Raw genomic sequence first — 24,508 nt, forward strand, 5'->3', positions numbered from 1 at the left:
TGACTGAAATCAGCGACATATTACTGTGACTGTGTGTCCTCATAAATTGCTTCACTACTCATAGGAAAATATCAATACCAATTTCCATGCTTAATATTGCTAGTGCATTTGTATTGGAATAGCAGAGCGGTGGATGTTTTCCTTTTTAAAAAAGAAATCATCCCATTGAATAGTCAGGAGGTGATCCAAACAATTCCTCATCTGTTCCTTGTGTTCTAGATTGCACCTGCTGAAGGACCAGATGCAAAGCTGAGAATGGTGATAATCACTGGACCACCAGAGGCTCAGTTCAAGGTACTTTAAATTTCCTAATTCATTTTTGTCGCTGGAAATGCATCAATAAATATCTGGCTCTTCTAAAGTTCCTTGAAGTGTTGTGCTGGCATGAATTTCATCATAGTTTAAGTCAAAACATGAATAGTCACCAGAGATGCCAACCCTAACCTTCTGACTCACTTTTTGAATAAGATGCTTGTGTGCATATGCCAGTTACTCAATTTTAAATACAAGTAAATAAATACAGATAAATCATGGCAGTGTTGTTCTCACTCCTCAATTCAAAGTGCTCATTCACAGAAACAGTGCTTCCATGCCAGCATGCATCAGTAACATAGCTAATCGATTCAGTGATTCAATTCTAATGCTGTTGTGATTTCAGGGTTTTTGTGTGTTTACTAAAATTTGCTTTCATCATCGTCTAGTGACCATTTTACTACTAAGCAAACATGCTTACATTCTAACACTGATTATTTATTATTTGTTTTATATCCTGCCCTTCCTCCCAGCAGGAGCCCAGGGCAGCAAACAAAAGCACTAAAAACACTTTAAAACATCATAAAAATAGACTTTAACATACATTAAAACAAAACAACTTTAAAAACATTCTTTAAAAAAAGCTTTGAGGACATCTTTAAAAAAAGGTTTAAAAACATATTAAAAAGCAATTCCAACACAGAAGCAGACTGGGACAAGGTCTCAACTTAAAAGGCTTTTTGAAAGAGGAAGGTCTTCAACAGGTGCCAAAAAGATAACAGAGATGGCGCCTGTCTAATATTTAAGGGTAGAGAATTCCACAGGGTAGGTGCTGCCACACTGAAGGTCCGTTTCCTATGTTGTGCAGAACGGACCTCCTGATAAGATGGTATCTGCAGGAGGCCCTCACCTGCGGAGCGCAGTGGTCAACTGGGTATATAAGGGATAAGACAGTCTTTCCAGTATCCTGGTCCCAAGCTGTATAGGGCTTTATACGCCAAAACTAGAACCTTGAACTTGGCCCGGTACTGATGTCAAAGTTCTGTTAAATGCCAAAAGAACTTGTGGGTTTGGTGGTTTCCGTATTGAATAATGTAAATGAATTATGATAGGAATTCATCAAAATCCCAGTAAGGATTTTGAAAATAAGCATAACATTTTATTTCTGCCATTATGTCTCTGTGCTGTTCTGATGAGTAGTATATTGGTGATGATTTATCAAGGAAACGTTGACTTTTTCTTTTCTATAGCTGCATGGGGTTTGTATATAGGACTGGTAGAGTCAGACTGATTTGATTGGCATATATCTTACTTTGAAGGCTCAAGGAAGAATCTATGGGAAACTTAAGGAAGAAAATTTCTTTGGACCTAAAGAAGAAGTGAAACTTGAAGCTCATATAAAAGTGCCATCCTATGCTGCTGGTAGAGTTATTGGAAAAGGAGGCAAAACGGCAAGTAGCTGAAAAAAAGTTGAATAATTTTCAAGCATCTCTTTTGACCAATTTATATTATAAAATATGGTAGGCCAGTATAATGATTTTACTATTTGCTTTGTACAGGTAAATGAGCTTCAGAATTTGACAAGTGCGGAAGTTGTTGTTCCTCGAGACCAGACACCAGATGAGAATGATCAGGTGGTTGTGAAAATTACTGGCCATTTCTATGCATGCCAGGTAGGTAGATGTTTCCACATTTGTGTAACAAGGACATTTGTATTTTCCTTGCTAGAGGAGAATAGAAATTTAATTTAAGAAGTGAGTTAGCATGAAATTTCCCACTGAACCCATGTTATAATAAATGTCACCAATATCTTCATAGTCCTGGTGAGAAGAAAAAGATGGGAAAATATTGTTACTAATTCAGCTATCAGCAAATGCCAGTTAGTTGTGCTCTGGATTATTTTAAATTATGGAATTCTCTCCTGTCCCCTTACTTCCTGTCTTTTGGTGAGTGGCAAAAACTCATTTTGACCATCGTGGTTCTGTATGAGTTAGTGATTTTGATCAGCTTAGTTTTGTGTATGTAATGGTGTATTTAACTTGCTGACCAAAAAGGTGAGAGGGATTTTTTTAAAAAATTAATCATTATAGCAACATTTTTTCAGAGGGCAAATGTCCTATCTGCTGTACGCATACACAGAGTCTTCCTTATTCTAAAGGTATTTACAGTTCAAAATTATTTGAAAAAGTAAATCACAGGGTGAGTGGGAGAAAGAGATGGGAAAATAAATGATATGAAAGTCAACCTAACATGACCGGTGATAGTTGGAACTGACCAACAACTTTGCTATCTGTAGCTTGCCCAGCGGAAAATTCAGGAAATACTGGCTCAGGTAAGAAGGCAGCAGCAGCAGCAGAAGACAGCGCAAAGTGGACAACCTCAGCAGAGACGAAAGTAAAGGTTTAGGAAAAGACCCTTCGGAGACAGATGCCAGACCAAAGAGAGAGACTGTAATAGACAGGTTCTGGGCACCTGTTGGAATGATATGCAGAAGTTTTACTAAGCCAGTCACTTATTTGAGGACCAGGCCGCAGTTGGCATACTGTCTCTGAGAATGTATTCTCTAGGCTCTCTTACTTTTGAAACCCAGCTTTAAACTAAGGACCCCTTCACTTCCCTTTTGTTCTATTCTCACAGTTTAACATAAATTTGTTAGTCTTCTTTTATTGTTCTTACTATTCCCCAACAATTTTAGAACTTGGTTTAATGAAGCTTTCTCTTTTGAGTTCACTGGTTTAAAAAGAAAAGGCATTGCTCTTCCAGGTCCACTTGTAAAAGACGAAAAGATAGCTTAAGGGTGGGATTTTGGGAGGGGGGTTGGGGTTTCGAACAAGGGCATTGACAAAGAGGTTAAGTGTTACTCCCAATGTTAACCAAGTGGCATGTCTTCTTAAACATTTGGTTGCATTTTTACATAACACTGCCATGTATAAACTAAGGGAAGTGTTCAATGGTGTTGGCCAGGGCATGAAAAGATAAATATGCATTTTACTAAACTACCTCAGGCATTTAATACCTCAAATAAGAAATTGTTCCTTTTTTGCTTCTTTTTTTTTCTTTTTCTTTTTGGTATTTTGTGTACTTTATAAAGCTAATAGTTCTTGAGCATTTTATTTTTTTAAAAAAAGTAAAATTTGATCAGCCAGCAGCCAGGAGCACTACAGAGTTTATTGGGGGAGGGGGGATATAGTAGATTGCTTCTAACTGCTGGCTGACAGGAGTAAGATGGAAAAATATAGTCTTGGATTATATCTGAGGGTGTCAACACAATCATTTGTTTGGGGAGGCGAGAATCAGTGTTCGAACAATACCTAAACAAATGCCAACATTCTGATAGCAGCAATGCCATTATATTTCTTTTAGGATGGGATGAAAAAGTTTGTGATGGTACTTTGTTGGGAACAGAACAAGGAAGTGATGGCAAGAGGCTGGGACTTGGGGGTAAATTTTAGTAAGTCTTTTGGAGACTGGACATTTTTTTCTTGTACTTGATTGAATGCATGAACCCTTTGTGCCTTTGACCATCACTACCTACCTACTAATGCTATGCTTAAACATTTGCAGCCCATTTGTACTTTGCCATTCTGTTTCAAAGAGCAAGCTTCATCTTCAGTTTGGTAGGATGCTTGATATGCTAGAGCAGTTTGGAGGCGTGGGTTCTCTGGTCTCCAGCAGATTGCTTCATACTGTTTTCAGTTACCATAATATTGGGGGGGGGGAGGGATCAAACAGTGTTTGATCACATTTAAAGGTAATGAAAGGCTAAGTTTACATATCCAGCCGCTACTAAGGGCCACACTAAGCCACTTGGAAGGTTTTTTTAAATTAAAAAAAATGAAATACAACCTCAAGCTTGGCTTACAAAATAAGATACAGCAGGATTTATGCACATTCTGCAACTGATCACAAAAAGGAGGAAGAAAACATAAAAAGGCAGGGATCACAGGAAATTTACCAAATTTATTTTTTTAATTTCAGAATGTAATTTGAATCATGATTGTGGTAATATGCATTCAAGTTTCTACAATAAACTTCAGTCTACCTCAGTTTTAACAAGTATGTGGCAACACATGGTGCATAAAGACTGCTGTGTGTGTATGATCCTGCCCGTGTACACGAGCCATGCTATTACCTCGGACCCTTTTGTTTGTGATGTTTCTGTGCATGGGAAGATTGGAACTGCTACACTGCACTGATTTGAGGGGCACAAATAGCAAAAACAAAAAGTTTGTTTCACCATTTTGTTGATCTACCTCTTAGATTGATATTAAAATAGAGGCATTTCTTCATAGAATAGATCATTTTCCCAAAGATAGCTGTTGTACCGGTTAGATAACTTTCCAAGAATGATCTGTGTTTTTTTACTGCATCTTTTCTTTACTAATTGGTTTTAAAACCACAAATTTATATTGTAGTTTAGCAGAAGGAAAAAATGGAAGTTTCTTTTTCTTTTCTGGACAGTACTTTACCTAATCTTTAGGAGATTTTTCTTACAATGAATTTACAATTACTGAAGTACGAGAAGGTCATAGTGTGGATTTTTGTTGTCTGAACTCAATATCCTTTTCTTAATATTGGGGAAAGATTTATTTGTTTTCCATAACAGTTTTATTTTACAAAATAAGTACTGCATTTACATCTGCTGATTTAAATATTGTAATTTCTCTTAAATTTCTAGACTTTAGTATGGTAAAATCATGTCTTTTACTTTCAGTTGAGACTTGGTAATTGGAGTACTTGGAAATAGCTAGGAAGTTACTCTGTATATGACTTCAGTATTCACAAAAGTATTGATCATTTCTCCGCTGTAACGTGCCCCCAATGCAGCTTCACTTGCCAGATGCCTCTGAATGGAATAAAGAGTTTAACTCCTATTATCAGACATACGTGCCTGCTTTTGTTTTCTCTTCTTCCACAATTTGAATTAACATAGCAGCTGAACAATTTGTGTTTGAATTTTAGTTGAGTCTTATTTTACAAGATCTTTACAAAGGAGGTATAGATCATTCCTTGGGAAAACACTATATCCCTGCAAACTTCTGAAACTTGTTTTAGAGGATTTGGAGTTGAGAGAGCAGCCATATGACAACTTGAGGTAACCCCCGCGGCACACACTTGTTCTGTACAGTTTAAATTGTCCAGCCAAGGAAAACTTGGGAAATGTAGCCATTGTAAGATATTGGGGACAAATCCTCTTCCAGCGTGCTAAAATTAGATGGAACTGGTTGGATGTGTTCTGTTGTTTGAATGGCTAATGAGATCCAGTATTATTGCATATGGTTTCTGAAATCATCACCCATGTGCTGTGGGCAGTAAAAATGATGAATTTCAGTGTTGAGTGCCACTATCCAAAGAAAGTGGCAAGTATCAGAATGCCATTATATAGAACAAGTGTGCCCACATTTAGAACATGATGGGCATGGTTGTAACCCAATGTGTATTTGTTTTATACCATGTGCTGCCTCATACGTAAGGTATACAGTAAGGATGTCACTTGCTTAGTTTTTTAAAACTCCTAATGTGTGAAGAATTTCTCTGAAAGGGCATTATAGCATGCCTAACAGCTGAAACCTGGCACTTCCTTGGAACTAGAGTATAAAGTATATCAAACGGGAACAGTTTGCACTTCGGCAACAGCAGCAATGATGTCGAAATGCTAAACAAAATCCCTAGCCAAATGGTAGTATTCAACATCTGTGTGCATAAGGGCCCAATCCCATGACAAAGTAAGTTTATAAATACTAAATTGCTATCTTCCAAATTTTTAACTGAATAGAAAGATGCAATAAGGTGAAAGCACCATTGCAATATGGTTGAATCAGTGCAACAGGGTACTATATTGTTGCATGCTAGTTTTTCTGGGTGTTACTGACCCTTAAAAGCTCAATGAGCCACCTTCACAGTCACTATAGTGCTGCCTTCCTCAGTAGCAGGCACCACTGTAGAAACCTAATGGCCACTTCAAGGGTTGGCCAACCCTCTAGGCCTACATGCCATAAGTGGGCATTGCCCAAGTGGCCAATGTGCACTTGTATGTGCACATACAGACCACACAGGCAGGCATGCTCACCTGCCCAGGCTCTTCTGCTGATCAGAAGGGGGGGTGACTTTCAATCACAGTCTTGTCTTGGAAGGAGAGGATCCTCCCAGTTCAGTGCTGTTATGGCCAGGAAAGCCTTGACTTTGCTTTGAAAAGATGCCTTTTCCCCTCTAGTGTAGCACCATTGCTACAAGGACATAGCTCTTAGGAAGCTGTAAAGAATGCTTTCCTGAATGTTAAGACCTCATCCTAATGGCGCCACACTAGAGGGAGAAGTGCCTTTTTACAAGGCAAATTTGAGGGCAAGAGGAAAGAGCCCATTTTTAATTTATCTTTTTTTTTTTTTAGAGTTAGCAGAATCCTTGAAGTAGCTTCATGGGCCAGAACAGCCCATGTGCTGGAACAAGTGCATACAGTAACCTCAGCTGGGCAGGACACGGGATAGCTGCATGCAGTAGTATGGGGATGAGGAGCTAAGACTAAGCAAAAATCAATTGACTGATCATTTCTTAAGGCAACTTTTGTTGGTCATAACAGTTCTGCCCTTCCTGGCATCCTGTAACTATTTATAACATCCTGATGCCCTACTCAAGAGATGTTGGTGTAAAACAGCCGACTGCTATATGCCTATGAGCACAAGCAATAAAGTACATTACCATTTGGTTAGGTGCAGCAGCACTATTCACTGTTAGAAATCAAATGTGTCTTTCAAAACAGTACATGAACCATTTCTCCCAACAGGCCAGTGCTTTGCAACTAAATCTATTGGCTACACCAAGAGCTACAGAATATTAAATTTGCAAGACAAGTTGCTTATAGCCCCAAGCTTTTATTCAGTGAATTCAGAATGACCTCCCAGCGACTATCCTAGAATGTTTTCTATTACTTGAAATTTTTTTCAGATTATTTTATATAGTGCTTAATACACAGAGTTTCTCAGTACTGACAGAGCCAGTGTGGTGTAGTGGTTAAAGTGTTGGCCTATAACCTGGGAGACCAGGGTTTGAATCCCCACACTGCCATGAACCTCACTGGGTGGCCTTGGGCCAGTCATTGCCTCTCAGCCTCAGAGGGAGGCAATGGTAAACCCCCTCTGAATACCACTTACCATGAAAACCCTATTCATAGGGTCGCCATAAGTCAGCATAGACTTGAAGGCAGGCCATTTCCATTTTCCTCAGCATTGATGCTTTCTTGAACTACCATGTTCACCTTAAATTAGGGAACGTCAGAAAAAGCTTAGTCTAAAAGCCTGCATCCATATTGTTTGGGATAGCATGATATGGATCATAATTATTTAAATTTATATACTGCCCTTCCTCCCAAAAGGAGACCATAGCGGAAAACAGCGAGTGATAAAAACACCACCACACAACAATATTCCTGCCAGACCTAGTCACGGTTCCTAAGCTGGTTATGTTAAAAGAACTTCCAATAGAATTGTCTCATCATGAATGTATTTATATTCTGCCCTTCCTTCCAAAGGAGCCCATGGTGGCAAACAAGCAAGAAAACAAAACATAACATCTTTAAAACATCAAGAATATTGAAAGTAGTTCATTTTCATGATCTGTATAACCACAGGACACTCATTAAGTTGGATGTGTTTATTTTTGTGTGTTAGATTGGGGGGGTTGGCAAGTACTGGAACTCAGTATTTCCATTGTGACAGACAGGTCACTACATCATAGGTTTTAGATTTAATGAGCCTCCTAACCTGTACAAGCCATATTAAAATGGCCTACTGCATGGTATAGATCCAAAATAGTTTCCTAAGGGCCCTTATGGATTCTCCTATTGGCTCGTCAACCTCTGGAACGGGGATCAGCCAACAATTACCTCCAAGGGGCAGCTATAGACAAGATGGACGGTATGCCCAGGTTAATAAATGACATTCTGAAATCATTTTACAACTGCTGTGTTTCTTCCACTTTTGGCCACCTTACTGATCAAATACCTTTCAGATGGACTTTCATCTGACAAGTCACCAATAACCCAGTAGTACAGCACCCAAATCTTGTACAAACAGCAGGCACTGTGCACAAGTGGTAAGGGATCCTAGAAGACCCAGATTCTGAGGGGAATGATAATTAGGCTCTCGGAAGGTAATATCTGCATGTTCCCCATAACCTACAATTTTTGCAATACAAATACCCAGTTTCCATTTTCATATGCCACACATTCATTGATGAGTATTTTGCATACTTCTATTCCATAAAGCTGCTGTTGAATTCTCAAATCACTTTGCAATTGAGGCATCTCTGTTCCCTTTTCCTGTTGCATCTCAAGAAGTGAACTCAAGCCCCAGCTGCACAGCGCAGTTCATAACAAAACTTATTTTTCCCTACTTAGAGGCTAATCATTGCTCTTCAGAAGTTAGCCCAAATATGAAATCATCAGGTAAGGATTCTGGCACTATCTGTGCCAACTGATCATCGTAAGATCGGAGTGTCCACAGCTTTTCCAACTCATAGATTTCACGTGTTTCTGGCAACATGAAATGGACCACAATATTGCCTGTGAAGGAAGAGAGTCACAGTAAACAATAGTGAATTTAATCTGTACTTGTTCACCTCTTATGGTTGGAGGGCTTTGAATTGGTCATACCCCCCCCCTCCAAAACCTTCGAGCCAACCCACAGGCTGTGCATCTCAGAGGTGTGTATTAAATGATTGGGGGCAAACTGATGTAAGCCTCAGACTTGTGCATCCCTTTTTGCTATCCTCTGCACAGAAGTGGAGCAGGGCAAATGCTTCCACGTAACTAAACCACAATTTCTTGTTACACATGAACACTACAACTTTTTAAAGTTAGCATATGAACTAAACTACTTTTAACATGAAACTGAGTCAAAAGTGGAAGCTTTCAATCAATCCCAGTGCAAGGTTTTTGGGGATCCTTGGGCATGAAACATCCAATGGGTGCCCTCAACTTCAATTGCTGCTGCTCCAGGCAGCTACTGTCAGACAAAGGCAATGAGCAAATAGGCAGTGGCAGCTGTTGGTACTCCTCCCCACAGTTGTTTGCTTGCTCATGCCCTGTGGGCCCCAGAGAAAGGGCGGTAGCGAGGAGCAGATCCTGCAGGTTCTTGTCAGTGAGCCCCCTGCAAGAGTGTGGGCCTTTGGCAGGTGTCGTCCTATGCCAGCTCTTAACACCAGCCTTTCAACTGACACACACCAAGGAGGGGCGGGGTGGGTGGGAAGGGGGAGTGAGAGAGCCTGAAGCTTGCAACAACTTGTGCCCAATCCTCTAAAGTTCCTAACCATGCTTTTAGATGGTCTGAATCAAGCTACCCACTTTCATTTCTCTTTCAGCGAATAAGAACTGAAAACATATTTTTCCTCCTAGTTGAAGAGGCATTTAAATGCTTTGCTCATTAAAGTAGATCTATTTATTTCTGATCTTAAGGGAAGAGGAGAGGGCCATGCTGATGTAGCCAAAATGGCAGCACCCATCTGCAAAAGGGAAGCATGGTCACATGGGGGGGAGGGGAACTGCAGAAGTACAAAACACTTTCAAAAATAGTGCAATGAGGTCTGAGCATATTCAGTGGGCACAGAATGCTGACTTGACTGGTGAAAAAACAAAACCAGGTGGGAGAACAAATTGAATGGAGTGACTAGGAAAGAGGAAGAGAGAACCATCTCATTGCCAGTCTGGACTGGTCATTTCCTGATTCACACCAAAAAAGCTCATTTTTAAATGTCCCAAGGAACAAAAATGAGAGCTGCTCATGGAAAAAGCCAAAATTTTAACATAGATGAGATGGGGCATGCCGCCTCCTGCAAAACAAACAAAAAATATTTCTGCTCTTTTACTCAATTCTTATTTAGTGCAAAACATTTAAAATGCAACCACGCTAATGCCAAAGTAAATGCAGTTCACTGTCGACACTGCAGGTTGGAAGGGGCTGTAGCTAGAAGAGTTGCTCATAACCCTGCGGCATATTTAATGCTAAATACTGCAGCTCAGGCTCTGGGTTTACAAGAACCCTGCAGGGTTGTCCAGCAATATTAGACCCCTATTGGACATTGGGCCGAAACAGCACAACAACACTGTAATTCAATACTTTTATCCTCATACAGGATGGTGGGTTGAGAGAGTGTTGTATAATCCTGCAATGGAGTTCACTATTATAACCCTGCTGTGTGGTGGAGGCCCCAGAAGGGAAGGTTCAAGTGAGGGCAGTAATAAGATACTCTATTAAGTTTGCAATTTATAAGCTACTTTACCTCATTTGTAACTTAACTTTTGACACACACTGACATGACTTCAGTGGGACTTACTGCTGAGCAGACATGTAGAGGATTGTACTGTAAGTTCTTTAATATGACACAACTGGTGGTAAGTGGAGACTTATTTATTCCTTGTGATTTAAGTATCCACTTAGCTCAACGGGTTGACTATACTTCTGCAAGTGCACGTCTCTAGCTAGTTAAGGCAACGTGCACAAACAAAAAGCACACTTGAGGTCACAATTTAGAAGGGAAGTGATTTAACCAGTCTGCCTAACAGACTGCTTCAGCTACATTTGATTCTTAGGTTCAACTATTTTGATCCTTATTTAGCTAATGAACAAGCATGATCTAAAAGTTGCATTAGAATTTAAGTACTTATGTGTACTTAATACTTGGGATCTATTCAAATGCTTTGTTCTGATCATTAGGTCTGCTTCTACAACACAGTTATACCCAGGCCTCTCTTAAGGTCTTACAGCGCAATCGAAACCCAAGATCTGCCTGGATGAACAAGTTTGGAATAGGAAGATTTGGGGCTGTCCCATCTGAGCTGGGGCTATGCCAGCCTAACTCCCTCATCCCGGATGAGCCGGAACTACGCGAGCTCTGCTAGTGGAACTTAAGCCGGCAGAATCTACACAGGAGTAAGTTCCAAAAAAGGGGCAGGACTTAACACTTATTCCAAACCCCTTTCAGTGCAGTTATGTGACCTGGCAACCCAGTGGAACTTGCACCAGAAAAAGTGCGGTATAAGTAAAACTCTTTTAAAGGCTTGTTTTCTCTCTGCCAGGCTCAGGCAGGCTCAGCCAGCAGTAGCCCCTCTCCAGAACGGAGTTTGGAAAGATAACTTGCACCAACTTAAGCCAGTGTAAGTTCCACCAGCTTCCTGTACTTAGGATTGCTCTGCCCCTCTTTATTATCCGTAATAAAATGATTTACCAAAATCTATGCACAACCAGTCATCAGTATCTTTTCCTTCAATTATAACATGGGAATCAGAGTCTGTCTTCAAATACTTGTACTGAAAGAGAAAACAAGTCAGTGTAAAGAGCCATGCTCCTGAATGTTAACATCCAAGTGCAAGAAACCAGAAGTTACTAAATCCAGTAAACTTTAAATTGAACTTGTTCGTGTTTATCTGTCTGCCTGCATTTCTGGCACACAGCCCATGTTGAAATGATTTGAAACAGTGACCTTTGATCTTGCCCATGCTTAATTACCATATATTTTGGAAACTCGTTTGTCTATTCTCCATGCATTTGGACACCTCTTAAGATATTGTAACCAAATTTTGCATGATGGTTCCTGAGATCAAAGAGCAGGTTTTTGTCTATGGGTATGATTGAATGCCATGTTGAAGCAAGATGGTGGATAAACTTTCAAAACTGCACTGTTTATTTTGTCTCTTAAAATTACTGAGCAATGCCTGATGCAAAGCTGCTATCATAAACCATGGCTTACTGTGCACAAGCTAATTGCTCCTGCTTTGCCCCACTTGTACTGGGAGAAACAAAACATGACTCCAGGTTAACGTTATAGCTAAACCTATGACTGTGGTAACAAACCATGATTTGTAGCCAAGATTTGCTCTTTGCTTACTGATCATGGTGCGTTGTTGAGAGCAAAACAAGCCACGATCAGACTGCTACACCAGGGACTGTGGTTTGTTTCTTCCCAGCATGAGCAGGGAGGAGGAAAATAGCCCAACTCTGCGCCTTTGTGGTAGTAAACTATCAACCATAGTTTACCAGGACGTGTGAACTGGGCTAGGGTGCACTCCCCATTTGATCCTCACAACAACCCTGTGAGGTAGGTTAGGCTGAGAGGCAGTAACTGGCCCAAAGCCACCCAGTAAACTCCATAGCTGAGTTAAATGAGGCACCTCTAAATCAGAGAAAATGCCAGCAACTGAACCTGGGACCTCCTGCATGCAATGCATGTGCTCTATCACTGAGCTACAGTCCTTTCCCCTATGGTATCAGTTTATTTGTTTGCATAGAATATGTAAGAAAACTGAAGCCTTGGCTGTCATAGAATCATCAATGTCACCATGACTTTCAAAGGAAAGAACTGGGAGTGAGTGGTGGTCTAATCACTTAATGACTGCTGCCACCCTCACAGGCGTGGCGTGCTATACATCAGATGTAGGGAACCTCAGACCCTCCAGATGTTGCTGAACTACAAGCCCAATCAGCCCTGGTCCTTGGCTGTGCTTACTAGGGCTGCTGGGAGTTCAGCAACATGAACTGGAACAGGTTCAGAGGAGGGCAACAAGGATGATCAGAGGACTGGAAACAAAGCCCTATGAGGAGAGACTGAACGAACTGGGCATGTTTAGCCTTGAGAAGAGAAGCCTGAGGGGAGAAACAACAGCACTCCTCAAGTACTTGAAAGGTTGTCACACAGAGGAGAGCCAGATCTCTCCTCGATCATCCCAAAGTGCAGGACACAGAATGATGGCCTCAAGTTATAGGAAAGCCAGATTTTGGCTGAACAGCAGGAAAAACTACCTGAGTGTTCGAGCAGTATAACAACAGAACCAATTACCTAGGGAGGCAGTGGGCTCTCCAGTACTGGAGGCATTCAAGAGGCAGATGAAGAGCCACCTTTCAGGTATGCTTTAACTTGGATTGTTGCATTAAGCAGGGGGTTGGACTCATAGGCCCCTTTCAACTCTACTATTCTGTGATTCTGTTCTATTACAAACACTGGAGGGACAAAGGCTTCCCACTCCTGCTGTTCACCTCATACAATACTTGCTCTAAGTTACACCTATGTAGCAATTATTTATTTATTTATTATTCGATTTATATCCCGCCCTTCCTCCCAGCAGGAGCCCAGGGTGGCAATTATTGGAGAGTTACTCTAGCTGTGCTTCCACTACTGATCCTGACAGTAGCTCTGTGGGGGCAACATGGTGCCTATCACAGTAAGGAGTTGTAGTCCAACATACGGACAGCCAGAGAGAGGTCCCCCATCCATGGGATAAACCAAGTCATTTCCCCAGTCTTTCCCATACTTGTCTATTTCCTACTGTGTCACCTTTTTTTAGCAATCCACTCCTGGTTGAATTTAACTAATTTGTAATTCAGAAAACCTGTCGTCTTTGGTATACTCAGGGGTTTCTATTTTATTTATTATCTACCATTTTCCCCCCAGTGGGCATATTCTGTGAATCTATTCTTGGAATATACACCAAGCTGTCCAGCCCTTATCGATACGTTTCTCAAATTTAAGAAGAATGCGAAGTATCTGCCTTACCATTTTTACCACGTACTGGGCCATGGCGTGGAGGTGCCTTGAAGAGGATCCACTGACAATGATAAAATAATTGCTGTATTTCATTTCTGGAGGCAACTCAATAACACATATGTCTTTGGCACTTTCTTGTCTCAAAAGTGATACCATGTTGTCAATGCTAAATACTGAAGAAACATGACCTGGAAGAGGCAACAAGTAAATGATAAAAAAATTAATGTGGAAAAGAAAAATGAAAGACAACAGCAGTAAGAGGCATAACCTAAAGATGGGGTGGCATAGCTCCTTCACTTGCTACGTTTATTCTCCCTTGCCTTCTAGCGTAATGTACAAAGAACTGAACCTTCCAGCACCTTTGCCTTGGTGTAAGGAAAGGGGAGGCTGTGGTCCTCCACATGTTGTTGGGACTCCAACTCCCATCAGCCCCAACCAGCACAGCCATCAGTCAGGGATGATAGGGACTATAGTCCCAACATCATCTGGGGAACCACAGGTTCCTCATCCCTGCCATAGCAGAAAGTACTTCTGTTTATACATGGAGGGACAACTAATTTTCACCACTCTCTCCTACCCTCTTAAGCACTCCATGAAAAGGTGCTTCTGAAGGTTCAAACAGCATGGAATATGATACAGACAGTTATAATTGGTAGAGGAGACTAGAAAACTGAGTTTTGCACGTAGAAGCACGTTTTAAAGATACCAGTGGATACAATCCATAGTGTCACAGAAAATTTATGGGTGAACGTTTGGTTTGTTGCAGACATAACCCTGCTTCCCTGAAAAAGTTTCCAGCACAAAATCCCCCTTCCTTAAGTTAAGGTTAACTGTGACAGTTAAGCATTACATCTGTATTGACCCTAACTAGGCTCCCTCTTAGCCAGGGCTTGTAATCCCACTCCAAATCCCATTTCTTATTGTGGTTTATTTATTTATTTATTTATTATTTCAATTTATATACCGCCCTTAGCAGAATAGCTCTCAGGGCGGTGAACAAACAAGATAAAATACAATATATCATAGTAAAAAATCACAAAAACATGTACAAACAAAACAGAAAGCACAACAAAAACGAAATACAACACAAATTAAGAAGGATACATATTAAAAGTAGAAAGATTAAGAAAATTAAAAGATTAAAATGCCTGGGAGCATAAAAAGGTCTTTACCTGGCGCCGGAAAGATAGAAGTGTAGGCGCCAGGCGTACCTCTTCGGGGAGGCTGTTCCACAACTCAGGGGCCACCACAGAAAAGGCCCTAGATCTAGTAACCACCCTCCGGGCTTCCCGATGAGCTGGTACCCGGAGGAGGGCCTTAGATTCTGAACGAAGTGAACGGGTAGGTTCATAGCGAGAGAGGCGTTCCACAAGGTATTGAGGTCCCACGTCGTGTAAGGCTTTATAGGTCAAAACCAGCACCTTGAATCTCGCCCGGAAGCAAATAGGGAGCCAGTGCAGATGCGCCAGAATAGGTGTTATATGCGAAGACCGACTGGTCCTCGTCAATAGTCTGGCAGCTGCGTTCTGCACCTGCTGAAGCTTCCGAACTGTCTTCAAGGGCAGCCCTACGTAGAGCGCATTACAGTAATCCAATCTTGAAGTTACCAGAGCATGAACAACGGAGGCGAGGTCGTCCCTGTCCAGATAGGGGCGTAGTTGGGCTACCAGACGAAGATGGTAAAATGCATTCCGTGCCACCGAGGCCACTTGGGCCTCGAGAGACAAGGAAGAATCGAAAAGAACCCCCAAACTACGTACCTGTTCTTTCAGGGGGAGTGTAACCCCATCCAGAACAGGGTGAACATCCGCCATCTGAGCAGGGAAGGCGTTCACCAGCAGTGTCTCGGTCTTGTCTGGATTGAGTCTCAGTTTATTAGCTCTCATCCAGTCCATTATCGCGGTCAGGCAACGGTTCAGCACATCCACAGACTCACCTGAAGAAGATGAAAAGGAGAAACAGAGCTGCGTGTCATCAGCATATTGATGGCAACGCACTCCAAAACTCCTGATGACCGCACCCAGCGGCTGCATGTAGATGTTGAAAAGCATGGGGGACAAGACCGACCCCTGAGGGACTCCACAATGGAGAGTCCATGGTGTCGAGTGATGTTCCCCAAGTATTATCTTCTGGTGACAGTCTGCGAAGTAGGAGCGGAACCACTGCCAAGCAGTGCCCCCGACACCCAACTCCGCGAGTCTCCCCAGAAGGATACCATGGTCGATGGTATCAAACGCCGCTGAGAGATCAAGGAGAATCAACAGAGTCACACTCCCCCTGTCCCTCTCCCGACAAAGGTCATCATACAGGGCGACCAAGGCTGTTTCGGTGCCAAAACCGGGCCTAAAACCGGATTGAAACGGATCTAGATAATCGGTTTCATCCAAGAGCGCCTGGAGCTGGCCGGCAACCACCCGTTCCAAAACCTTGCCCCAAAAAGGGACATTCGCCACCGGTCTATAGTTGTTCAAGTTATCTGGGTCCAAGGAGGGTTTCTTTAAAAGAGGTCTCACTACTGCCTCCTTGAGGCTACCAGGGACTACTCCCTCCCTCAAGGAGGCATTAACCACTTCCTTGGCCCAACCGGTGGTCCCAGCCCTGCTAGCTTTCACTAGCCAAGATGGGCAAGGATCCAGAACAGACGTGGTTGCCCGCACCATTCCAAGCACCTTGTCCACTTCCTTGAGCTGCACCAACTGAAACTCATCCAATAATGAAGGACAAGGCCGTGCTCCGGACACTTCAATGGATTCATCTGTCACAACATCGGAGTCAAGATCCCTGCGGATACATGCGATCTTATCTTGAAAGTGTCCAGCAATTTCGTTGCAGCGGGCTTCCGATGTTTCCGTAGTATCGTGGGGGCCAGAGTGTAAGAGCCCACGCACGACTTTAAAAAGCTCCACTGGGCGGCATAGGGATGATCTAATAGAGGCAGCAAAATAAAGCTTCTTTGCTGTCCTTACCGCTTTTGTATACAACTTATTGGTGGCACTTACCAAGGCATGATTGTATCCACTGGGAGTTTTCCTCCATCTGCATTCCAGCCTCCTCCTCTCATGTTTCATCGCTCTCAGCTCCGGGGTATACCACGGAGCTGTATGAGCTCTACAGCGGAGGGGGCGCGCAGGAGCGATCGTGTCAATAGCCCGGGTCATTTCCGTATTCCACAGTGCGACCAAGGCCTCGACAGGAGCACCAGTCCTATCAGCCAGAAAATCTCCCAGAGCCCTCTGAAAACCTGCGGGATCCATCCGGCTCCTGGAGCGGATCAACTTAATAGATCCTCCACCTTTGCAGAGGGAAAGAGCCGCTGTAAGTCTAAATCTCAGCAAGCGGTGATCTGTCCATGACAATGGGGTAGATGAAAAACACCCCACCGCCAGATCACCATCTCCATATCCAGTGGCGAAGATCAAATCAAGAGTATGTCCCGACACATGCGTTGGGCCGGTAGAAAATTGAGACAGCCCCATTGTTGTCATGGAGGCAATGAAGTCCTGAGCTGCGCCAGATAAGACAGCCTCGGCATGGACGTTGAAATCCCCCAGTACCAAAAGTCTAGGGGATCTCAACAGCACCTCCGAGACTATCTCTGTCAGCTCAGCTAAGGAAGCTGTTGGGCAGCAAGGTGGACGGTACACCAACAGTATTCCTAGTCTGTCTCCCTGGCCCAATACAAGGTGGAGACATTCCAGACCAGTCGCCGTCTGGACAGGGTGCTTGGTGAGAGGGAAAGAACTCCTATAGACCACAGCGATCCCCCCTCCCCGGCCCTCAGATCTACCACAGTGCTGAACCAAATACCCGGGTGGACAAAGCTGGGAAAGAGCAACTCCTCCCTGATCAGCCACCCAGGTTTCGGTTATACATGCCAGGTCGGCACCCTCCTCCAGAATTAAATCATGGACAAGTGAGGTTTTATTATGTACCAACCTGGCATTCAAAAGCAGCACTTGGAGATCCGAGAGCTGGCTGATAGGACAACCAACAAACCTGTGGGTATGAGGAGAACCGGAACAAGGCACAGACACAATTTGTCTGGGACGAGTTCCCCTTACCTGGCCTGTTCTCCTCCTAACGCCATACCTCCCATTACCCGTCACTACGTTAATTGGGGCCCCCGAAAGCCCCCCCACGAAGGATGGAATCTTTTCTCCCAGGCACATGTTAAAAATACACAAACTCACACAGACAAGCAATCATACAATCATTCACCCAACAGTAACGCACACACACACCCAACAAACAACGTTAAAATTAATTAGTCCTCTTCAAACAACAATGGCAGTCTCGGGCCCCCCAGCCAAAAATGAGCCACCAGTGATGGCACCAGGACAGCAACACAGCCCCAAGCAGCGACAACAGCACCCACACACGAGCAGAGAAGCGGCGAAGGCAGCGGAGCCGCAGTGGTAGTATCCTGGGCAGCGGCACGGTCCTCGGCGACGATGAAAACGCCCGCAACCAGTGGCGGCGATGGCGGCAACACGAGCCGCAGCGACGAAGTCCCCGGCAGCAACACGGTCCCAGCAGTGGCGAAAACGCCCCGCGCGCAAGCGGGCAAGCAGCAGCAACGGCAGCACGGGCCATGGCGCAGAGTTCCCCGCAGCGGCACGCCCCACGGCAGCAGCGACAACGCCCGCATGCAAGCGGGCCGACAGTGGCAACGGCGGCGGCGCAGGCCGTGGCGACAGAATCCCCGACAGCGGCACGCCCCCCGGCAGCAGCGACAACGTCCGCATGCAAGCGGGCCGATGACGACAACGACGGGCAACAACACGAGCGGGCAAGCGGGCAGGCAACAACAACGGCGGCGACGCAGCACCGCCCGGCCGCAGGGCCCGAACCGGAGGCCGCAACAGCGCACACACACACAACGGCAGCGGCGGCGGAGGCCAAACAACGAGCCCAAGCCGTGGAAGACAAAGCCACGGAAGAAGAAGCAAAGCACAGCCACGACAACAGCAAAGGCAGGTAGCAGATGGTAAATGGTAGATGGTAACTAGGAGCTAAACCTCTCTAATCCCAGTTAAAGATGCTAAAAACAAACGGCAGGAGCAGGAGCTTCAAACGCAAGTTCCTCTGCCTAAGCCGCCATCTTACATGGTTAAGAAGGGAATCCTGGTTCCCCTCAGTACAAATGGAATGGAATGGAAGGGGGTGGGGTGGGGAGAAGCACCCATTCCTGAGATTAGCTCGCAATTTGCAAACCACAGTTTACAATCAGCCTCTGTTAGTCTGGACCACAATTCTGGAATATGCATTTCCATTACTTGTTTTGGATTATGATCTCAAGCCCATCCTCATTCTGCTCTAACTTTGTGGCAAAGTCTAATTTTAACTTGACAGCAGGTGTACAAGACAAACTTTGACATGCGGCATTTCACACGCAATAGCTAAACTGGGTCAACTCCTATACATGTGCGTAGTTAACACACTAGAGGTTAGTAGCTCAGGCAAAAGACATGCTGGCATGCTAACACTACACATGCAGTGGCAGAGGCCCACTTTAAACAAGATGCGGAATGTGGGGAATGTTACATGGGAATTCTACATAAGCATGTTTTTCTTACCCGCATGGTATCACATTTATTTATTGCATACATTTATATCCCACCTTTCCTCCAAGGAGCTCAAGGTGGTGTACATGGTTCTCCCCTCCCCATTTGATCCTCACAACAACCCTGTGAGGTAGGTTAGGCTGAGAGGCAGTAACTGGCCCAAAGCCACCCAGTAAACTCCATAGCTGAGTTAAATGAGGCACCTCTAAATCAGAGAAAATGCCAGCAACTGAACCTGGGACCTCCTGCATGCAATGCATGTGCTCTATCACTGAGCTACAGTCCTTTCCCCTATGGTATCAGTTTATTTGTTTGCATAGAATATGTAAGAAAACTGAAGCCTTGGCTGTCATAGAATCATCAATGTCACCATGACTTTCAAAGGAAAGAACTGGGAGTGAGTGGTGGTCTAATCACTTAATGGCTGCTGCCACCCTCACAGGCGTGGCGTGCTATACATCAGATGTAGGGAACCTCAGACCCTCCAGATGTTGCTGAACTACAAGCCCAATCAGCCCTGGTCCTTGGCTGTGCTTACTAGGGCTGCTGGGAGTTCAGCAACATGAACTGGAACAGGTTCAGAGGAGGGCAACAAGGATGATCAGAGGACTGGAAACAAAGCCCTATGAGGAGAGACTGAACGAACTGGGCATGTTTAGCCTTGAGAAGAGAAGCCTGAGGGGAAAAACAATAACACTCCTCAAGTACTTGAAAGGTTGTCACACAAAGGAGGGCCAGGATCTCTTCTCGATTATCGCAGAATGCAGGACACAGAATTATGGGCTCAAATTACAGGAAGCCAGATTTTGGATAACTTGCATTCCTGCATCGAGCAGTGGTTTGGACTCAATGGCCTTATAAGTCCCTTTCAACTCTACTCTTCTGTGATTCTATTCTATTAAAAACATCAGGAAGGCCAACCGTTTCCCACTTCTGCTATATGTTCACTTCATACAATACTGGTCCTAAACTACACCTATGTAGCAATTACAGGAGTGTTACTGCGTTTCCTTTAGCTGTGTGTCCGCTACTGATCCTGACAATAGCTCTGTGGGAAGAACATGCTGCCAATTATGGCAAGGAGTTGTAGTCCAACAACATATGGACAGCCAAAGGTCCCCCATCCATGGGATGAACCATCTCATTTCTCCAGTCTTCCCCAGATTTGCCTGCCCAATGCTAAATCATCATTTCAAACAGCATAACAAACCCCAGAGCCTGAGTGAGCTTTTATTCCAAAATTATAGAGGCATGTGGAAAGAGTAACCTCCTTGAAATTACAAAGGGATTAGTTGAGATCATCAGCAAAGGAATAATCCCAACTACATTAGGGGGATTATATTTACAATTTAGGTCAAGGTATTTTGTGTCACCTACGAGAGCCAGTGTGGTGTAGTGGTTAAAATGTTGGACTACAACCTGGGAGACCAGGGTTCGAATCCCCACATAGCCATGAAGCTCACTGGGTGACCTTGGGCCAGTCACTGCCTCTCTGCCTCATGAAAACCCTATTCATAGGGTCGCCAGAAGTCAGAATCGACTTGAAGGCAGTACATTTACATTTACAAGAGCACTACTGGAACTAAGCAGTCAAGGAGATACTTCACACCTGCAGGCAAAACAGTGATAAATATATTTAACTTAAGTGCCCTAGAAAAGTTTGAGATTATAAATTAGAGACCTACTACTTCTTCACAGTTTAACACACACACACCCAAAATTAAACATGTAATTATTTAGCACGTGTTCTAGTTTGAATCTAGTTCTGGGATAAAATTTGTCATCTAAGTATCAATCCTCCCCCACCCCTTCTCTTCTGCTGTTAGATGCTTCAGTCCTTACATAAACCTGACGAAGAAGAGAGAAAAAAGTAAAACAGAGCAAGACCTGCACTGTTTTCATGGTTTCCTCTCCCACCAGTGAAAAGGCAGCCAGGCAGGTAACTGTTTTTCATTGTTTCTCCTCCACAGTGCATTGGTACTCTCCATCAGCACCCCAAAGGCAATGGAAGGTTGCATAGGGGGTCCTGATGGAGGCAATTAGCCCTTTTCATGCTACTTTTGTCTGCATGCGGATACAGCATACATGTTTGCATGGAGGGCTGCTCCCCTCCAGCCCGCATCTTAGGGCTGCAAACTGACAGCACATGAATACACAGGCACACAACACTAACTTGGCTCGTTTCTGTTCTAACAGAGGTTTAAGAGGCAAAATCAGCAGGTAGAGCTTTTCATGAAATGGAGCTAAACGTGACAGAAGGAATACAGGGTCTGGTTTATAGGATGGCAACCCTACCTCTCTTTCCGCCGCCTTCATAGTATAAACTAAAACTCCTCGCCTCCTGTACATTGTGCCTCTGAGCTGGCAAGGATTTATAAGCCAACTGCTGTGGATTTCATGGATGTGAAGGCTGAGGATCCGTGATTTTTTTTTGTTATGTTTCGGATCGGAGACAGGAGAAGAGAAAAACGACAGAGGGCCCAACCAAATTGTAGGTCTAAAACTGGGTAGGGTGGCCACTACTATTTGCTGCCAGTGACCCCGGTCCTTATTACAGGAGACTGGCTTGCAAGGTCAAACCATCGGTGCAGCCAACTCGGTATTGCCCACACTGACAGGCAACGACTCTCCAGGGTTTCTTCCCTAGTTCTACTTAGAGATACCAGGTAAAATGAATCTGGGACGTTCTGCATGAACTTCATGTGCTTCTGCCACCGGGCTAGGGGCCTTTTCCCTGAGCCTGCACCACGATGCTAAAAGGTCCCAGGCCGGTAAAGGCACCCCATCCCCGACACAAAACGAGTAGGCAGGTACGCAACCCTGCCTGGCTTCGGAGTTGCTTACCCGACTGATCCGCGGCTCCGCCAGTATCTGGGCGAATGCGCTGCTCCTGCTGCCCAACTCTATCATCTCCTTGCGATTCTTGCTCCATCCCGGCGCCCTCCTCTGCATCCCTCACCTCACAGCTGCCGACTCTCCGCAACCCTAACGACCTCATGCACGACAAGACGGAGGGAGCCGCCGCGGCCGCTGGAATCACAACCTCCCGCAATCTCCTCATTCTTGAGGAGCTCCCAGCAGTTTCGAAGGACCTCAGCTCCAGCAGCGCCCCCAGGCAGCGCCCCGCTCGCCACATGGCGCCGGCTCGCTTCGCAAGGAGAACCCCAGCCGTTCTCCGGAACTTACAAACATCCAACGTTCCACAAAGGAATCTCTCCTGGAAACTCCATCTCCCCACCGGTTGGCTGGAGCTAGCACAGACGCCGTTGGTGGTTGGCTACGTGCCTCACGTGGAAGCGCAGGCGCACAGGCCATTTGGAAAACTGCTGGGAGGGGAGTGAGGAATACCTTTCTTTTCTCCACTAGGTGGCGCGCTTCTTCCTGGAGGCCGGCTTCGTTTTTTGCCCTACCCTGAGGATTGTGGAGCAATTGTGTTTAACAGCTCTCGCTGAGAGAAAACCTGCAAAACATTTTTTTAAAGACTAACAGACCAGAACAACCGAGGGTCTCGTGGCCCCTTTAAGACTAGCATAGATATTTACAAAGGCACAAGCTGGCATGGACTAGAGCCCACTTCGTCCCTCGTTAGTCCACAAAAGCCACAATAAATTTAAGTCTTTGATGCAACTAGCCTTTTTCTTTTTGCTGCAATGGGATTAAGAGGGCTACCCCTCTAAAGACACTAGAATGTGTATTATGTTCAGTTGTGTGGGGGTTGACATAATTCATGACAGTGTTAGTAGCATGTGATTTCCATATATTACGGGAAACTTAATTGTGAAAAAAGTGCTCTGGAAAATTGAAATTTCATCTTTTGGATTTTCAGAGATTCTTCACCTGGGTTTTACTACTATGCAATCTTTGTTTTGTTACAACCCATTAACCCCTCAGTCTTGAGCACATGACTTCTATATATGGATGCATGCCACACAGTTTTAGAAAGGGTGTAATATATATCATTCCAAATGGCTTTGTTCATTACCTGGGCACCTTGAGGACCATCTTCTTCCGTTCATTCCTCCTAACGAGCTCTAATCAAATCTGAGGCCCTGCTTCAGATCCCTCAACTCCTGAGAAAAGTCAGATGGCAGTCAGGGCCAGGGAATTCTCTTGGTGGTACTCACCCTACAAAAGAACAGCCCTGCTGGATCACACCAGTAGCCCATCTAGTCCAGCATCCTGTTCTCACAGTGGCCAGTACTATACCTATAGGAAGCCCGTACACAGCACTTGAGCACAAGAGCACTCTTTCCCCTTGCAATTCCCAACAACTGATATTTAGCATACTGGCTCTGACACGAGGTAATCCATAGCCATCATGGCTAGTAGCTATTCGATAGCCTTATCCTCCATTAATTCGTCTAAACCCCTTTTAAGCCATCCAAGTTGGTGGACTGCCAAGCAAAGTGCATCAAGTGCCATCTCTATACGGTTCCAGCCCCCTAATGAAGGTATGGCTTTTGAAAAAGGCCTTTAGCTGAGTATCTGAATTATTACTCTGATTTTGCTTTTTGTGGTTTTTGTGATTGAGTTTACCTTGGAAATTGTTTTTGGTAATTGATTTGTGGTTTGTTAGCCATCTTGAGTCTCTTGGAATGTAGATGAGTTATTTTAAAATAAATAAAAACTCCACGTGCTCCTATGTGTTAGTGTCGTGGTGTGTGGATGGATTATAAATTCATAGGACTGCAGGAGCAGACAAGAAAATAAGCTACTGAGTTCTAAAGAATTATTGTGGGATGTTTCTCTACAGCTGAGCCAGGCAAGGTTTAGCACTTTTAAAATTTCATTGTTTTCCTTGCGTAAGAGGTGCAATCAGTGTAGTATACTGGTTAGAGTGTCAGTCAGGACCAGGGAGTACAGCAGCATTAAATCCCCACTCAGTCATGGAGAGTTCGTGAACATGCATAGGATTGTATAGTATATACATAAAAATAATAATCTCACATGCAGTAGTGTAGTGGCAAATTCAGAATGTAGGGTCCTTTTATGTTAGTCACGCCACACCACCTCACAGCCACTTCCACTGTAAGATTATGCAATGTTCTAAGATTATACAATAAAATAAAGCTTTCAGTCTCTTACTTTGTTTGGAGTAATTTTCTTTAGTGATGCATTGCAACAATTAGTGCAGATCTCCATGTCTTCCCTTACAGCTAGAT

General features: G+C 44.1%; 2 protein-coding genes across 6 annotated transcripts in view; one reads left to right on the forward strand and one right to left on the reverse strand.

Moving 5' to 3' along the window:
• IGF2BP3 (insulin like growth factor 2 mRNA binding protein 3) overlaps nucleotides 1-5,126 on the forward strand; it is a 113,854-nt gene extending 108,728 nt beyond the window's left edge. For all 5 annotated transcript variants that reach the window (XM_061585602.1, XM_061585604.1, XM_061585601.1 and 2 more), the window contains 4 exons: nucleotides 220-294; nucleotides 1,572-1,703; nucleotides 1,812-1,925; nucleotides 2,549-5,126. In XM_061585602.1, the coding sequence (XP_061441586.1) occupies nucleotides 220-294; nucleotides 1,572-1,703; nucleotides 1,812-1,925; nucleotides 2,549-2,650 (423 nt within the window). In that variant the 3' untranslated portion in view covers nucleotides 2,651-5,126. The remainder of the gene's footprint in view (nucleotides 1-219; nucleotides 295-1,571; nucleotides 1,704-1,811; nucleotides 1,926-2,548) is intronic.
• A 2,758-nt stretch (nucleotides 5,127-7,884) lies between these two features.
• MALSU1 (mitochondrial assembly of ribosomal large subunit 1) lies at nucleotides 7,885-22,624 on the reverse strand. Its single transcript, XM_061585606.1, has 4 exons — nucleotides 22,191-22,624; nucleotides 13,792-13,970; nucleotides 11,470-11,551; nucleotides 7,885-8,809 (listed from the first exon to the last, which is right to left on the reverse strand). The coding sequence occupies exons 1-4, from the start codon at nucleotides 22,480-22,482 to the stop codon at nucleotides 8,652-8,654; spliced, it is 711 nt and encodes a 236-aa protein (XP_061441590.1). The 5' UTR covers nucleotides 22,483-22,624; the 3' UTR covers nucleotides 7,885-8,651.
• Nucleotides 22,625-24,508: the final 1,884 nt, after the last annotated feature.

Source organism: Rhineura floridana, chromosome 10, assembly GCF_030035675.1.
Source record: "Rhineura floridana isolate rRhiFlo1 chromosome 10, rRhiFlo1.hap2, whole genome shotgun sequence".
Lineage (NCBI taxonomy): Eukaryota > Metazoa > Chordata > Lepidosauria > Squamata > Rhineuridae > Rhineura > Rhineura floridana.

Coding starts and splice junctions, on each gene's coding strand:
- MALSU1 (XM_061585606.1), bottom strand. CDS start 22,482: ATGTGGCGAGCGGGGCGCTGCCTGGGGGCGCTGCTGGAGCTGAGGTCC. Junction 13,971..22,190: donor CGGAGCCGCGGATCAGTCGG/GTAAGCAACTCC, acceptor TGCCTCTTCCAG/GTCATGTTTCTTCAGTATTT. Junction 11,552..13,791: donor CCCAGTACGTGGTAAAAATG/GTAAGGCAGATA, acceptor TTTCTCTTTCAG/TACAAGTATTTGAAGACAGA.